General features: G+C 33.9%; 1 protein-coding gene across 1 annotated transcript in view; it reads left to right on the top strand.

Moving 5' to 3' along the window:
* CLGN (calmegin) overlaps positions 1-13,634 on the top strand; it is a 56,234-nt gene that overhangs the window by 28,797 nt on the left and 13,803 nt on the right. The window contains exons 5-8 of the mRNA XM_049632166.1: positions 3,079-3,220; positions 6,968-7,049; positions 8,458-8,650; positions 12,471-12,660. Coding sequence (XP_049488123.1) covers positions 3,079-3,220; positions 6,968-7,049; positions 8,458-8,650; positions 12,471-12,660 — 607 coding nt within the window. The remainder of the gene's footprint in view (positions 1-3,078; positions 3,221-6,967; positions 7,050-8,457; positions 8,651-12,470; positions 12,661-13,634) is intronic.

Genomic DNA, 13,634 nt, shown 5'->3' with positions numbered 1-13,634 from the left:
CCCATGTTGAGTGTAGAGATTACTTAAAAAAAAAAAAATCTTAAAAAAAAACTATGTTTAGACTACTTTCCAGTTTTTTTCAAGAACTTTGGGTAGATAATTGTTTCACATTTGTATTTTAGTTTCCTAAAATTAAGATATACTCTATCTTACAAGTGAGTTTAAATCTCTGTTTCTTGATGGACAAAAGTGTCTTTTAACATTTAAATGAATCTTTTCTTTAGCTTAAAATTAAAATCAAACAAGGAAGCAAACAAACAAACAAAAAAACCAAGCTTCTTAGCACTGAAGTTTGGTCTGTAGTCTCATTAAACATAAATATCCATGAAAATAATTTTCTCACATATTAGATTTAGTATAGTTTTTGAATGATTTTTACCAGTGTCTTAAAAGCAACTTTGAAAAATATGGAATCAAAGTTCTAGATGCTAAAAATGGTGTTTTGGATATTGATAGTAGCAGTGTTGTTTATAAATTGGTTAGTGGAGGGGCACCTGGGTGGCTCAGTCAGTTAAGCATCTGACTTCAGCTCAGGTCATGATCTCACAGTCCATGGATTCAAGCCCTGCAATGGACTCTGTGCTGACATTCGGAGCCTGGGACCTGTTTCAGATTCTGTGTCTCCCTTTCTCTCTCTGCCCCTTCCCTGCTCATGCTCTGTCTCTCTCTCTCAAAAATAAATAAACATTAAAAAAAAAAAGTGGTAGTTGAGATTAATATTATGTTCTTTTGCAAGAGAATTTATTATTCACAATAGTTAATGACAGCTTCTGTCAAGTGCCACTTGAATAAAGCTCATTCTGAGCTTTTCAGGAGTAAGCAGATCTGTGAAACATGTGCTGGGATGTAGAGTTTGCATTTGGAGTAGACCTATTTACATTTTTAGATTAAGTTATTAATAAAAGTACAAATGTTTAATAAATACCAGTTCTTTAAGTGACCAACTTTCAGGATATAAAAGCTGTGAATTCCTTTTTAAAGAAAAATGTTTGTTTATTTATTTTGAGAGAGACAGAGAAGGTGCACGCCCCTACATGAACTGGGAGGGACAAAGAGAATCCCAAGCAGGAACCAAACTACAGTATCATGACCTGAGCCAAAATCAAGAATCTGACACTTAACCAACTGAGCCACCCAGATGCCCCTTAAACTGTGTGAATTCTTTTTAAAATTTTATTTATATCAGAATATATATTCACTGGTATTGTCTAGAATTTGGCTAAGTGATAAATTAATAGAAAGTTATTATTTATTTGGAATTGGAAAAACCTCTTGTCATTGGGCAATAATTACCCTGTCACAAGTTTTCTAAAATTAAAGCACTAGATGGTACCTTTTTCATAGCTGATAAATATATGTGCATAATTGCAAAAAAAAAAAGACAAGATAGTTTAAAAAATTCTTTGCTATAAATATCCTGAAAATCCTAAAGATGAAGTTGTTATTCCTTAAAAGAAGACCTTTGATTTTGGTCAGGTTAGTAGTGATAATACAATTTATCATCAATGTGAGAGAATAAATATCAAATGAATTCATCTTTTTTAGAAAGGTATAGTGTAACCAAATGAGGGAGAGAAAAGGAAAAGAAACCTATGAAATGGATTTTATAAAACTCAATAAATTCTGCACAGTGATAGACAGACCAAAAATTATTTCTCTCTGATTCATGATTGTTCAGGTTCCTGTACTATTGTTTTGTTTTGTTTTTTGTTTTAGAAAGGAAAACAAGTAATATAAAGAGCATTTATGATTCATAAGTGCCTGTTAATAAATATTCCAAGTTGGTATAATGCTGAAAAATAGCTAGTTTTTGCTAAATTGAGTTTCATTGGGAATTGACAGTACCTATAATTTTCAAAGCTAGAACATTTTATACAAATTAATAGAAGTTGGTTATTTTCTATTCTAAAGAGAAAAAAGGAGAAAAGTCCAACATGCAACTTTTGGGCTACCGGCAACCCATGGAACTTTACAACGTTTGTAGCCCCAAATGTAATTCCAGGAGCTGTCTGATCTTAAACATGGAAAATCCCAGCCCAGAGAGGAGCGAATGCAACTTTGCCATTATTATAGCTTAGTGCTTATCCAGTGCTTGCTACTTTCTTGGCCAAAAGTTCTGAGAGCTAATTGGCCTAGCCTGAGAACAGTGACCTTAATTTGTGTTTATTGGGCATACAGTTTTCAAAATAAAATTTAAATCCCCACAGTACCTTTTGCAAAGTAAAGAAAGCAGCTGATGAGTATCATATATTGCAAAACAGACCGATGCAAACTGCTTATTTTGTGTTAAGGAAACTCTTTATCTCCTATGTAATTTTAAAATATATCATTTTAGGGGTGCCTGGGTGGCTCAAATCGGTTAAACGTCTGTCCAGCTCTTGGTTTTGGCTCAGATCATGATCTCGTAGTTCATGGGTTCCAGCCCTGTGTCAGGCTCTGTGCTGACAGTGCAGAGCCTGCTTAGGATTCTTTCTCTCTCTCTGTCGCTGCTCCTGCCTCTCTCGTGCTGTCTCTGTCTCTCTCAAAATAAATAAATAAACTTAAAAAAATAAAAATAAAATTTATCATTTTAAAAATACAGCATTTGATGGGGTGCCTAGGTGGCTGCGTCGGGTAAGCGTCTGACTTGGGCTCAGGTCATGATCTCACAATCTGTGATTCTAGCCCTCTGACAGCTCAGAGCCTGGAGCCTGCTTCAGATCCTGTGTCTCCCTCTCTCTCTCTGCCCGTCCCCTGTTCACGCTCTGTCTCTGTCTCAAGAATAAATAAACATTAAAAAAAAAAAAAATACAGTATTGCTAGATCATGCTACAAACCACATTTTGTAATTTCATTGATTAAAAAGTCAGAGAAATACAATCTAATTTTAGCTAAGAAAATGAAACTATTCTCTACTAAGATAAAAAAAAAGAGTGGGCATGCATACAATTGCAGATATTATTTCCTGTTTTTCAAATTTTGTTCTATTTTTCGCAAATCAGCCTTCATAAAAAAATCTTACTAGTCACCACTGCTGATAAATAATTTATAAGTCATTGTTTTTGGTTTTCGTTTAATCTGCTTTGCTTTATATTTTAGGAAGATGGGAAATAGAAGAATTGAAAGAAAACCGAATACCTGGTGACAGAGGGCTGGTGTTGAAATCTCAAGCAAAGCATCATGCGATATCTGCGACATTAGCAAAACCCTTCATTTTTGCTGATAAACCTTTGATTGTTCAGTAAGTTTTATTATGTTTTACAGTACTTTCTCTGAAATGTATGTTAGTTTTGTATAATTTGGCTTCTGAATATAGCTATGAAGGGTATAAAATGGGTATAAAAGTCCAGATTTCCTTTTCAGTTTCACTTACTTAAATACAGAAGGCATAAATACGCACAGGCACTCTGAGGTTTTGAGTAAAAGGAAGGTTAATTTAAAAGTTTTATAATATGTACTGTAATATAAAAAATTCTGCCACCGTAGACCGTATAATACATACTAAAATCACCATTTTTATTTTAGCTCTTTTCTAAAAATTACTTACTGTTAAGATATTAATCTCAGTATATTCAGAATAGAACCATAAATATTGCTGCTAAACCAGTGATAAGATTCAAAGGAAACAAATTTATTTTAAAAAAGATACACATATATGGATCAGTGTCTTCTAAGCATCGACCCCTTTTAAGCATTTTTTAATGGCTATTTTTATTTTTGAGCAAGAACAGAGCTATGAATGGGGGAAGGACAGAGAGAGGGGGGACACAGAATCCAAAGCAGGCTCCAGGCTCTGAGCTGTCAGCACAGAGCCTGATGCGGGGCTCGAACTCATAAACTGAGATCGTGACCTGAGCTGAAGTCAGACACTCAACCCACTGAGCCACCCAGGCGCCCCAGCATAGACCCCTTTTAAAGGGCACATGTTTTCACAATCCTTCACTCCCCCATAGTGTGACATAAATTAGTTTTATTATGATGTTGCTTACATGTACACTGTCAGGTATAAATTCCTCAAGTTTCACCTATATAAAACTGATACAAAACAAAATCCACTTACACGAATACAATTACAAAGTCAAAAAATTCAAATTAAAAGCAAAGAAAAGGAAATGTATAAATGTTATTTTCTACCTTATGTTAGAAGATTTGGCTACCCAGAGTTAATTACAACACAAAGAAGTATCATTAACTATGAAGTTTATCACTCTAGAACCCCTTCAGTATTTTTGTTAACATGTTTAACATGTTCTCCACATAGTATAAAATGCCATTCTGTGTTTTAGAAAATTTTTAAAACATGGCATTTGGCATCATTGGCTTAATTTTTCACTTGTGTTGTCTTGACTTAGCTGCATTGTCATGTCAATAAATTTAAATTTTTGAATAATGTCAAAGAGCATATGATTATTATTTTAGCAAATTAAAAATATTTTTACAGTTACTTATTGGAACTAATATTTGAGCTTGATATTATTTATCATTATTCAGGGTTTGGTTTTTCTTTTTTCTTAAAGTTTGAAAGTAATCCTATTCTGTTGAAACTTAGGTGAATATAATATCACTTTCTATTTTGACCCTTTGTGGCTTAAATGAAAAGATCAAGGGAAATAATATAGAATTTAATATTTTCAGAGTAAAATGAATCAAATATAGTATTTTCAGAAAGTATAAATCACCACTAGGCAAGTAAGCAAAAGTAGAAGCAAAGATTAGGTAATAAGTCTAGAAGAAATATTAAAGTAATTGTGAAATTATATCCTCAAAAAGGAAGAAGGGGGCCAAGAATTGAATAGCAGTCTTTGATACGCTTACAAACAATTTGGAGAAGGAGAGTGAATGTCTTCTCTTAATACTGATGAAATGGGACAAATAAAGAAATTTTATATTAACTACTATAAATACTGTGGATTTATAATATAACTTTGCTCAAAACCTTTTCCCAAATTGTGTACAATTTGTGTAATATGCGTTATGTGGTCATATAAGTTTTAGAAACTAAGAATATCCTAACTTTTGACATAAGGAAGCATATTTGCTTGCCCGTTAAAGGTTTTGAGAACTTCTACATGTAAAAACCTTTTTCTAACTTTAATACTTTGTTTTCCAGACATACTTGACGGGAAAGAATTCTTTCCCCCTAATGATAATTACTGTTTCATAAGACGGTATGGGAAATGATACTCTAAAAGAGAATCAGGTTGCCATATACTCTAATATATCCTCATTTTTCCTGTGATTAAACAATAACAGCCGTCAAGCTATATGATACACATTTCACTCATCTCTAATCCATTGTGAATTATTTATAATCTGCACAAGTTAATGATTTGAAAACTCTGAAAGTTTGCAGTGTAAGAAATAGATGTAACAATGGGTCTAGACATAATACAACAACAAAACTATATTATATTTATAGAGACACTTTACAGAATTGTTTTTTTTCAGTTCTTACCTTCTCACAGAACCCTTTGTACTTAGATCACCTATAATAAAAGTATCTTTTTATTTTACCTAAAATAGTTAATATTTACCTTTAATTCACACCATGGACCATTTCTTTTACTTTATAATCTTTAAAAACATGTTCCATGAGAAAAAAAATCTCTTTTTCAGCTACTGCTTAAAATAAATATAAGGGCAAGGTTTGAGGAAAACAGATTGTCCTTTATTTAAAAAATGAAAAAGAACAAAACAGACCCTTTCTTCTGGTCATAACAGAAGCTAACATTTTGGACATCTGGCCTTTGCTGTACATGGTATTATTTAATCATCACTGTCCTTTGAGGTCTGTGAGCTTGAATAACTTGCTTTTCCTAGGTGTCACTAGAGTAAGTGGCAGAATCAGGAATAAATCTCAGGTCTTTCTGGCTCCAAATTACATGCTTGTAACCACTGTTGTAGACTTCTTGAGAAACAAAGCAGAGTGGAAATTAGTGGGGAAAGATCACCATAATCTGGCAACTCAGAGTCACTTAAAGTTTTACTATATTTCCTTTGTTCTTTTCGGTGCAAAATATATACACTAATTGGGTTCAAACTGTCAAAAGTTTCGTATGCTTTTTTTTTTTTTTTTAACTTTTGTGTCACTAAAGTTTTTTTAGAAACATATGAAACTACAGTCCTTTCTTAAAATTATCACTGGTTTCTGTTACTTCTCTAGTTCTCACTTCTTTTAATTCATCAAGCCAAATCACAACCATTTTGGTTTTTACTGTTTTTCACTGTGAGGGCCATTTCATTGATCATTTCACATTAATTCATTACTTTACCAAAAATCTCTCCTAAATACTGCTCGATATGCCTACATCTTTGCCTAAGAAAGATTATTTTCTTTAAAAAAACAAAATAACAAAAAACTCTTGCTGGAAATGACACGGTGTTGCAAATCCATGAAAAGGCTCTCTTGTCGGTTCATTCTTCCAGTTGTTTTTCTGCATTTCCTGGCCATTGAGGTGTGAAGTACTCCAGGTTATTGACTGAGATTATGAAATCTCTTTGCTGGATGTATTTAATTAAATGTATGAGCTATTTAACATGTAGGCGTAGTTGAACTACAATACAAATTAGTGAACTGGGTATTTAAGATCTATCAGCAATTTCTTAGAAATCTATTGCTGTAGCTATCGTCCTCAGTTTTTGTTTTTTAGTTTATAAAGATATATGTATAGTGTACACCTTATCTGACTTTGAAGTTTCCTGTTCTAGTTTTAAAGTATCTTATTCTTAATTCAGCAGTTTTGATGGAAAAAATTATGGCAACAAGTTGGCTGACTTTTCTGATTATAATCATTCTATTAATATTTTAAGAATGTGCATAGAAAAAGCATGTCTGCTTATTCCCTACACGTTGTGGATATGCTTTATTTGAGCTTCTGGTAATGTAAAACATTTATGTTTAAATGAATTGAGAATAATACATTCGGTTTGAAGAGCGATTAGTAATTTTTTATTTATCAGCAGTATGATTCTTTTTCCCTTCATTTAGATATGAAGTAAATTTTCAAGATGGTATTGATTGTGGAGGTGCATACATTAAACTCCTAGCAGACACTGATGGTTTGAATCTGGTATGATATTTTAATGTTTAAGAAAACCGTATTAAAGTTTATAATATTTTTAAGAAGCAATTGATAAAGCTGAAATTTTTATTTTAACTGAAATTGAAAAGAACCTTAAAAATCTTTGTCCAAATGAGTCTGTATAGTTTTCAGAGTGCGCCTTCCAGTTTCATATGCAGCTATGTTACTTGATGGCATCAGTTTTGTAATCTTTAGCAAAATAATAGTTTGCTGTGTCTATAAGTAAAAAAATAACATGGTGCTTATAAATGTCATGGAAAGATCAGCTTAGAGTTATTTTCTTTACAAATTAAGAATCATAAGTTTGTTCAGAGAAGTAAAATAACGGAGCAAAGCAGTAAAACGAAATGGTCAAACCACCAAATATAAAAGGTGGGCCAGTTCAGGAGTTGGCAGTCCCCAAAAATAACAGGTTAAAAATATTTTCATAATGAAGCAAGTGTATTAGAACTGTTTTGAAGGTTGGAGGCGTTTCTTGTAGCATTCTCCTATAGGGGGCTGTATTAGGGCTTCTGCGTATAATGGACATAAGATAAATGAGGCATCAATGAGATATTTGTCAGAATGCATGGCTATGCCGAGGCCGTGAAACATATTAGAGTTAGGTAAAGGGGAGGCCGTTTGAGGTATATGTTGAAGGTTTTGGGTATTGAAAGGTGACTGTCACTCAAAGCTATAATGACATAATGAAATTAAGTGCCAGGTATTTTTCTAAGCACTTTACCTGATTAACTCAGTAAGTCCTCAGAGAAACCTTTAAGGTAGGTACTATTATTATCTCCATACTTGAGAGGTGATGAAACAGGACTATAGCAAAACCAAGAAATTTGTTCAGGGCCATATACAGCTGGTTAAGTGGCAGTGGTAGCATTTGCATCCCATTATCTGACAACGGATCCCATGCTTTGAACCAACAGGCCATGCCAGATAAAGAGAAATTACTGGTAGTAAGATAGGGAGCATGTCTCTGTGTCTGTTTTTATGTCTGAGTCTCTCTTCACCATGTGCTCAGGAAGGTCATTTTCTGGTATCTTCTTGAAAAATAGTAATGGGTAATCATTAAGGTCATTAGTGTGCTTTTCTCTATGCTTAAATTTTCTGAACAAAATATTAATAGTTCAGATTTAATTTAATAAAGTAATTCAAGTTTATTATGATGTTGCTAGGGTGGTTTCAGCATCTCCTACATCTTCAAGAAGTAGCATGTGCATTTTTAAAAAATCTATTTTTGAAGTAAAACTTTTTTCCACATCCTTTATTGTCACTTGTGTCAAATGATTCTTTGGTGAATTAGCATTCAATAGATCTTCATAACCTCTACCCGGTTGGATAGAATAGAAAAATTCATTAAATACTCTAATTCTGGACTAATCCCTACACTCATCTCTCTTTGAAGGAAAACTTTTATGATAAAACATCCTATACCATTATGTTTGGACCAGATAAATGTGGAGAAGATTATAAACTTCATTTTATCTTCAGACATAAACATCCCAAAACTGGAGTTTTTGAAGAGAAACATGCCAAACCTCCAGATGTAGACCTTAAAAAGTTCTTTACAGACAGGAAGACTCATCTTTATACCCTTGGTATATCCTTTTAATTCATTCATTAATTCAAAAATATTTGCTGACTACCTTTATTTCATGGCAAGGGATTTGGGAGAAATAAACATTGATCCTACCCTTGAGGCGCTTATCTTTTTAGGATAATTATAATGCATATAGTGCAGGTAGAAAGTAAAATGCCATATGAGAGGTGCAGATGAGGTACAGTTAAGAGTTCAAAATCAATATTACTTCCAGTTTGGAGACACAGAGAAAACGTTTTGTTTTTTTATCTTTAATTTTTTTTTAATGTTTATTTATTTGAGAAAGAGAGAGAGAGAGAGAGAGAGAGCGAGCATGAGTGGGGGAAGGGCAGAGAGAGAAGGAGACACAGAATCTGAAGTAGGCTCCAGGCTCTGAGCTGTCAGCACAGAGCCTGACGTGGGGCTTGAACTCACAGGCTGCGAGATCATGACCTGAGCCGAAGTTGGATGCTCAGCCAACTGAGCCACCCAGGCGCCCCCAGAGAAAACTTAGAGATTATATATTAACTAGTCTTGAAATGTAGATGGAACCTGGAAGATAGGAGAAGAAAAGGAAATTTGAGGTGATATGACATTAGTGGTACTATAAGAATAGAAAAGATTAAAAAGGAAAAAGTTCTTGATGCCAAGCTAAGAAACTTGGACTTTACAAGTAGTTGAATTATTGTTACTTCCTACCTCATGGTAGTTGTAGCACATATTTAAACTTGGAAAGTTTTGAGCAACCATTATATTAACGTACTTAGCTTTACTTTCTAAATAGGAGTTTGCATAGACATTGAGCGGGAGGAACGTTGTAAGGAATTGATTCTCCTCTTCCCAAGTACATACAGTTATGGAGCTTTGATGTGTCGATGATTATTTAAGATCACAGCGTGTCAGAATCTGAAGGACAGCTCTATCCAAGACTAAGATATTTCAGTTCTCTTTCCAAAGACTTCAGTGGCAGAAACATTGAAGTTGTCTGCCAAGCCAATGACCAATTTTATTTTTAATGTCCGCATTTATATCAAAGAGCTTTTTCGAAAGTTAGAAAATAGAACTGGATGTTTTGAGGAACGTAAAGTAAAAGTAATGAGAAGTTATAACTAGAATAGAACAAATTTCATTAGACTTTGTACAAATTTGGGGAAAAGCAACTTGGTATAATATATCAAAGACTGTAAGAGGATTATGTGTTTTGAAACCACAATTCCATTTTAAGAAATCATCCAAAGAAAATAATCCAAAAGAAAGAAAATGAGCTATGTATGGAAATAATACTGTAAATTTAAAGCAACCCAAATGTTATAGTAGGAATTTCATATGCAGTACAAAAATGATAACTATGAAAATATTTAGCAACAAGGGAAAATGTTTACAATATTAAAATGTTAAAAGAAAATGAGATATAAAGTGGAAGTAGATTATTGTAGGGGCCACTAGGCAAATTATGCAAGCAAATAGAAAGACCAGGAAAAAAAAAAGAACTAATTGTCATTAGTCACCTGATACATACCATGCTCTGTGCTAGGTACTTGGTTTAGAACCATCATGTGAGGTGAACAGTTTCTATTGTACCTTAACTTAGGTTAAGTAACTCGCTCTAGGAAATAAAAGTAATTGGTAGATCTAGAATTGAAATTCAAGTCTGACTCTTAAACACTTGCTTTCTTACTACTATACACAAAAACTTTGTAGTACTAGGATTATTGAATGACTTTAAAAATTTTTCCTGTAGGGGTGCCTGGGTGGCTCAGTGGGTTGGGTGACTGACTTTGGCTCAGGTCATGATCTCGCAGTTTGTGAGTTTGAGCCCCGCGTCAGCTCTGTGCTGACAGCTCAGAGCCTGGAGCCTACTTCAGATTCTGTGTCTCCCCCTCCTTCTACCCCTCCCCTGATCATGCTCTGTGTCTCTGTCTCTCAATAATAAATAAATGTTAAAAAAATTTTTTTTTAAATTTTTTCCTGTACTACTAATATATTTTTGTAACATTATTTTATAGTTGTTCTAAGAACTTTACAGAGTACACCTTTAAAGGCATAAAATCCAATGTCTTTTATTGTAAATTCATTTAAAATATTTTAATACAGTTTTAGACAAAGGTGTCTTTTCACATATTAGGATTTGTCGTGTGCTTTTTTGTTTTTTCATGGTAATTTTTAAACATTTCAGTTGCAGAATTTATTCAGAACATTCTTTTCAAGATTTTTCTTGAGAAATGCCTTTTTTGAATTAGGAAGAATCTAGTACTTTTTTACATTTAAGATCTTACTCTTAGCTCTGCTTAAATCTTGACTTTTTCCCTACGTACTAATATAGTTTTATAATCTCAGCTGCAGTAGAAGAGGAAATATTGGAGAAAAAAGGGAGAAAACACAGAGTGTTGCATTATATGAATTTGTATATAAATTACAGTATTTGATTTTGGTATAAGTAATTTGGCATTGTTTTTACTGAAACCTCTAGAGATTGTTCTTGCTTTAGAACTATTTCTTCAGAACGTGGTAGCCTGCTTACTAATTAAGTCAGGACAATCCTGACATTCATCGATAGCTCCTACTTCTTTAGCTTATTGAAAAGCACATGTTAGACATCTATTTTCATCTAACATTCCTTCCAAAGATCTAAAATTTACCCAGTGACCATACCATCCAAGTTTACAGTGGAGAGAGCTTTTATTTTGTCATTACAAGGGATAAGGGGTCCTTTATGAAACTTGGCTTGGATAGTTAGTTAATTAGTTTTAGAGATGGGGAAGGAGCAGAAGGAGAAAGAGAGAGTGAATCTTTTTTTTTTTTTTAACTTTTTTTAATGTTTATTTTTGAGAGAGAGACAGAGCATGAGTGGGGATGGGGAAGGGGCAGAGAGAGAGAGGGAGACACAGAATCTGAAGCAGGCTCCAGGCTCTGAGCTTTCAGCACAGAGCCCGACATGGGGCTCGAACTCAAGAGCTGTGAGATCATGATCTGAGCCGAAGTCAGATGCTTAACCAAATCAGCCACCCAGGTGCCCCTGGAAAGAGAGAATCTTAAGCAGGCTCCATGCTGGGCTTGATCTCACAACTGTGAGATTATGACCTGATCTGAAATCAAGAGTCAGATGCTTAACCAACTGAGCTATCCAGGTGCCCCTGGCTTGGGTACTTTTAGAGAGCTAACATTCACCTCCAAACAAACATATGTGTAAACTTGAATATTTTCCATCAACCTTAAGATATTTTACACTACAGTGTATGTATCATTGAATTTGAAATATCATTAACTTGAAAATTTTCTAGGAAATGGTAGTCATGCATCAATGTTAATTTCTTGATTTGGGTGACTAGATTGAAGTTATATAGGAGAATGTCCTTGTTTGTAGGAAATATGCATTAAAACATTCAGGGATGATGTGTATGAGGTTAGTAAATTAATTTCAAGTGGTTCATGAAAAAATAAAGTTCTTCATAGTGTACTTGCAAGTTTTGAAGTTTGAGATAGTTTCAAAAAAGTTATTTTAGAATACTGAAGAAGATTGGGTTGCCTTCTGTGATAATAAAAAAGTGAAGCTCACTGGTTGCGTGAGTCCCAAACTGAGTTAGCTATTGGATATTCTTTATTTGAGAAGTAATGGAGCATTTTATTAAATTATTACTTAAGACAAATTTTTCCCTTTGGTTTTAGGAAGCACTGTACCTAGTGATCTCAGCATATTTTGATTTAATATTTGATTGTAATTCCTCTATTTCTGGTTAATAAAAAATTCTACTCACGAAATTTAGGGTAGTTTTTTATTTAGAAGATTATTTTTAAAATGTCAGTCATTATAGGTGTTATTTATTTAAATTGGTCTTTAGTGATGAATCCAGATGACACATTTGAAGTATTAATTGATCAAATAGTTGTAAACCAAGGAAGCCTACTAGAAGATGTGGTTCCTCCTATCAATCCTCCCAAAGAAATTGAAGATCCCAGTGACAAAAAGCCTGATGAATGGGATGAAAGAGCAAAAATCCCTGATCTTTCTGCTGTCAAACCAGAAGACTGGTAAGCAAAGAATTCAGTAGCAAAGCATTAGTTGGTATAATTCAGTAATGAGATATTACATATAAGTGAAGTTTACAACCAGTGAAACATATTCCTTTAAACATCAAAATTACTTATTTTGACTATTTGGGGTGAAATAGTTTTCTAAAATAGACTTTGTATTTCCTTGCCTTTTAATTATCTTAATTTTCATTTTAATTAATATTTTTTCAACATTTTTTCAATATTTTTTTTTTATGTTTCCAATGCTGTGGGTGGGGAGCATTCCATGAATCTAAGACACCGACACTTTAATTTTAATTCCTAGTTTGATCTTTATCATGTATGTGTGTGCACATCTTATATAGTTAGTTTTTTCAGTTAATGATTACTGGTTTTAAAATAGACATATGTTCAGCATCTTCTAAAGCCATATAAGATTCACTCGTACTAAATTCCTTAGCTGAGTATTTGTGTTGTTTTCATTCTATAGGATTATGAGTGTCTGCCTTAAAAGAAATGTATTCAGTTCCTGAGTTTCCATAGCTTTGAGTTCAGATGGTGAGAGATGCCTGCTAACTCACTCTAACTCACCGAGTTCCTAAGAGTCAGGAATCTGGGTGTGGCTAGCCGACTGGTTCTGGCTCAGACTCTCTCCTGAGGTCAGAGTTCAGCATTCATCTGAAGGTCTGACTCTGGCTACTGGAGGATCTGCTTTGCTTTATAACTGGCTAACATGGCTGTTGTCAAGAAGTTTCAGTGCCTTGCCACTTGAGCCTCTCCTTAGTGTGCTCATGACGTGGCTGATGCCCCCCCCCCTCCCCAGAGGGAGTGACCCCAGAGGGGGAGAGAGCACAGCCACAGGGCTTGTAACATCTTTTTATAACCTAATCTCAGAAGTGACGTGTCATCACTTCAGCTGTATTCTGTTTGCCACAAGACTAACTCTGCCTGGTACATTTAGGAGGGAACTACACAAAGGTGTAAATATTAAG

The sequence above is a fragment of the Panthera uncia genome, chromosome B1 (assembly GCF_023721935.1).
Source record: "Panthera uncia isolate 11264 chromosome B1, Puncia_PCG_1.0, whole genome shotgun sequence".
In the NCBI taxonomy this organism is placed as follows: Eukaryota; Metazoa; Chordata; class Mammalia; order Carnivora; family Felidae; genus Panthera; species Panthera uncia.
The sequence above is the reverse complement of the archived record's forward strand: the minus strand, read 5'-3'. Positions and strand labels throughout refer to the sequence as shown.